Source organism: Myotis davidii, unplaced genomic scaffold (genome assembly GCF_000327345.1).
Source record: "Myotis davidii unplaced genomic scaffold, ASM32734v1 scaffold171, whole genome shotgun sequence".
NCBI lineage: Eukaryota > Metazoa > Chordata > Mammalia > Chiroptera > Vespertilionidae > Myotis > Myotis davidii.
The window spans coordinates 106,963-110,301 of NW_006282376.1; the positions used below are offsets into that span (position 1 = coordinate 106,963).

The following is a 3,339-nucleotide window of genomic DNA, read 5'->3' on the forward strand; positions in this document are numbered from 1 at the left end:
AATTCATCTGCTGAGATGGACTCACTATGCTCAACCGAGAACCTAAATTTTATAAATAATAAAAGCCCAGCAGCCATTTACTGACAGGGGCTTCTCAGGTACTCCGTATAGAAGAACTCAGACTGAACTCTTTTTAAAAATAGATTGATTGGTTGATTGATTAATTGATTGATTTGAGAGAGAAAGATAAATTTGTTTTATTTATTTATGCTTTCGTGGGTTGAATCTTTTATGTGCCCTGACCAGAGATGGAACCCACAACCTTGGCATATCTGGAGGAGGCTCTAAGCAACTGGCCGGGACCTCAGACTGAACTCGTGGCTTCCTTCATTGTGCCCTGCTCCTGTAGCCTATCTGAGTCAACTATTACAAGGGAGTCAGTTCCTAGTTTGGTTTTTCCACCAATGGACAAAGATCTACTGCATCCAATTAGAACTGCTCCATAACAACCAATCAGGATGTATAATGCCAACCAATCAGGACTATGAGTTTAGACCAATAAAAAGTCTACAAATTTGGATACCTCATTTACATGAAATGGACCTAATTGGGAACATGATAGAAACTTTTGCTATAAAAGGCAACTTCCCCTTTGCCTGGTGGGACACAGTTTAGGTTGCAACCTGAGTCTGTATCTACTGGGATGCAGTTACTTTAGCTCAAATAAATCCTTTTTAAAAAAATGTCTTTATTGATTTTTAGAGAGATAGGGAGAGAGAAACATTGATCTGCTGCCTCCTGCATGGCCCCCACCAGGTTTCAAGCCCCCAACCTGGGCATGTGCTCTGACTGGGAATTGAATCATTGAACTGGCCACCTCCTGGTGCATGGGTCAGCGCTCAACCACTGAGCCACACCCGGTGGGCTCAAATAAAATGTGTTTTATTCTTTGTTACAAATTAATTTTGGCTTACATTACAGACTCTTCACTCTTGGTTTATATTCTCAGTAGAAAGAAATGGTCTCTGGCCAGTCAGTGTATTCACTGCTTTTGAGTTAGGTTCTAGTTCAGTCACTTCTGGGGTGGTAGGGAAACCTGCCCAGTTTGGGCCAAGAGAGGAAGCCGTTTCTCTGGGAATTGATTGACATTTCTCTAAGGAGAGAGAAGGAACAGGCAATTCTAGGGAAGACAGCTTCATGGCACCACAGAGATCTCATTGGCTCCTTGGCTTCTTTTTTCTCCACGATAGCCTAAATCTCTTCCTGTGTGAACATCTCCTTTAAAAAGAATGTTAAGGTCAGGTGGGCTGTGGTCAGGTTGGTGAGACAGGAGAGGGTGGATGATAGGGTGGGATGGGTAAGTGCTGATACCAGTGGTGCTGGGGGGGTGAGAAGGGGATGAAGCCTAATGCTCAAGATCAAAGTTAGGGAAATAAAGTTTCACTGCCAAGTGCAAAGGTCAGACACAGAGTGGAAAATCCAACACAGAGCCAAGTCATGAGCCAGCAGGACTGGAAAAATGGAGACAGGCCAGGGAACAAGAAGAAGCCTGGCATGGTGGCTGCTGTAACTGAGCTGACACTTAGCCTAGCTTCACTGTGTCCCAACCTAGGCTCACACACAAGGGTTACAACAAAGACAACAGGGTCTGCAGGGGTTAAGCCATATCACAAGGGAGAAGAGGAGAAACCAGGGTTTCTTAACTGAGGTTCATAACCTCCCTGTGTTGTACACTAGATGTGTGGCTTTGTACATTTTTCTGAGATTGTTCAAGGGAACAGCACCCCCAAAAGGATTATTTTCGGTTTTAACCTGGTCATTTAGCCAGGATGATTGCTGCAAGCTCTCCTCAGTGTTGGCATAGGCCCCTAGTGGCTGAAGGTCTCAGCCACCTTCCAAAGGGGCAGAATGCCCCTGCCACATGGGCCCCAGGAGCTCCCTGCAGTGCTGCTGTCAGCTGCTGTCATCGGAGCAGAGTCCTTAGGGAGCCCTGAGCCCAGGGTGTGAAAGGCAAGATGAGGAACTTAGTAAACTATGGAGGATGTGTTGTAGGCGTCAGGAACAACCACATCAGGTGTGGGACCATTGGGGTCAGACAAAACTTGGGTTCAGCAACCTCTGTACTTGGGTTCTGGCTGGGAGAGAATTCAGAGCCAAGACCCAAACTGTAAGAGAACATTTGGTAAATCACAGCGGTAGGAGAATTAATTTCTAGAAGAAATGGAACAAGTTATAGAGGTAAAGGAAGGGCCCTTGGAGCTTTGGAAGTGAAGGGTAACAGCCTGGGGCAGGGGGAGGTAGGGAGGGGAGGGAAAAGGGAAAGGGAAAGGCACCAGGCTTGCTCCCAGGAGGAAGAGCTCACTGGGTCTTCCATCCTAAGGGTTTTAAGGGTGGAGATTTTAGGGGAGGTCCAGGGGAAGATCTTAATGGAATATTCAGCAACTTTCCAGGTGAGTCATTTCAGGGTTGTGGTCTCCTCTTATTCATTGGCCGACACTAGTGTAGGGGATCATTACTCTATGCAGCTGGTTCAGACTGGCTGGTTTTGTTGCTTATCTGGGTACAACTGAGGCCTAGATGTTAACTCTAGGGAGGAAAGACTCAGGGGTCCAAACCCCATGACCAGGTATCTGCTAGGGGAGGAAAGGTCACCCTGGGGGTGAGGTCCCACCCTACAGTTGTCCTTTGCTAGGCACCTGGGGCTTTCCACCCTGTGATCTTCTGTGCCTGGCCCACCGTCCTGGCTCTGTTCAAGTCTAACTGCCTATCACATATGCCCACAAGGGCAGAGGGAACGGACTAAAAGCGGGGTGTGATTTGTGCCCCTCGGAAATACTGGCACAGTTCAAATGGGGGCACTGACTGGCTCAGATGGAAGTTTGCCCACTTTTTATAATCCCTCCTTCTCGTTTTACTGGGAAAACAAAGGTATCCTCACCCCTCTGCTTTTGGAAATGGTTGGAGTTCCGGGAAGGCGTGCAGCGCCCCGACCAGCACGCCGCCTTTGTCCAATGTCCTTCAGTGCCGGCAAGTGCCGGGATCTGATCGGAGGAGAAGGGCTCCTCGCCCCTGCGGCCCCCGTACTCCGCCCTCTCAGGGGCCAGCGGCGCGCGGCGTGACGTGTCGCTCGCGTGGACCTGGGCGCGCCGAACCCGGAAGAGGCGCGGCCGGGGAAGGCACGGGCGGCTACGCGGGGACAGCCGGTCCCCATGGCGCTGTGGCGCGGCTCTGCGTACGCGGGGTTCCTGGCGGTGGCAGTGGGCTGCGTCTTCCTGTTGGAGCCGCAGCTGCCCCACTCGGCGCTGCGCTCCCTGTGGAGCTCGCTGCAGCCTGGGCCCACGTCCCCCGGGCCCGGCTCCCCGGAGGGCCAGTTGGCGGCCGCCTGGGACGCGCTCATCG

The 3,339-nt window shown here is 50.7% G+C and overlaps 1 protein-coding gene across 1 annotated transcript in view; it reads left to right on the plus strand.

Moving 5' to 3' along the window:
• The first annotated feature begins 3,070 nt into the window (after positions 1 to 3,070).
• Positions 3,071 to 3,339, plus strand: part of ADPGK (ADP-dependent glucokinase) — a 40,069-nt gene continuing 39,800 nt past the window's right edge. Inside the window, exon 1 of the mRNA XM_006752817.2 lies at positions 3,071 to 3,339. Coding sequence (XP_006752880.1) covers positions 3,150 to 3,339 — 190 coding nt within the window. The 5' untranslated portion in view covers positions 3,071 to 3,149.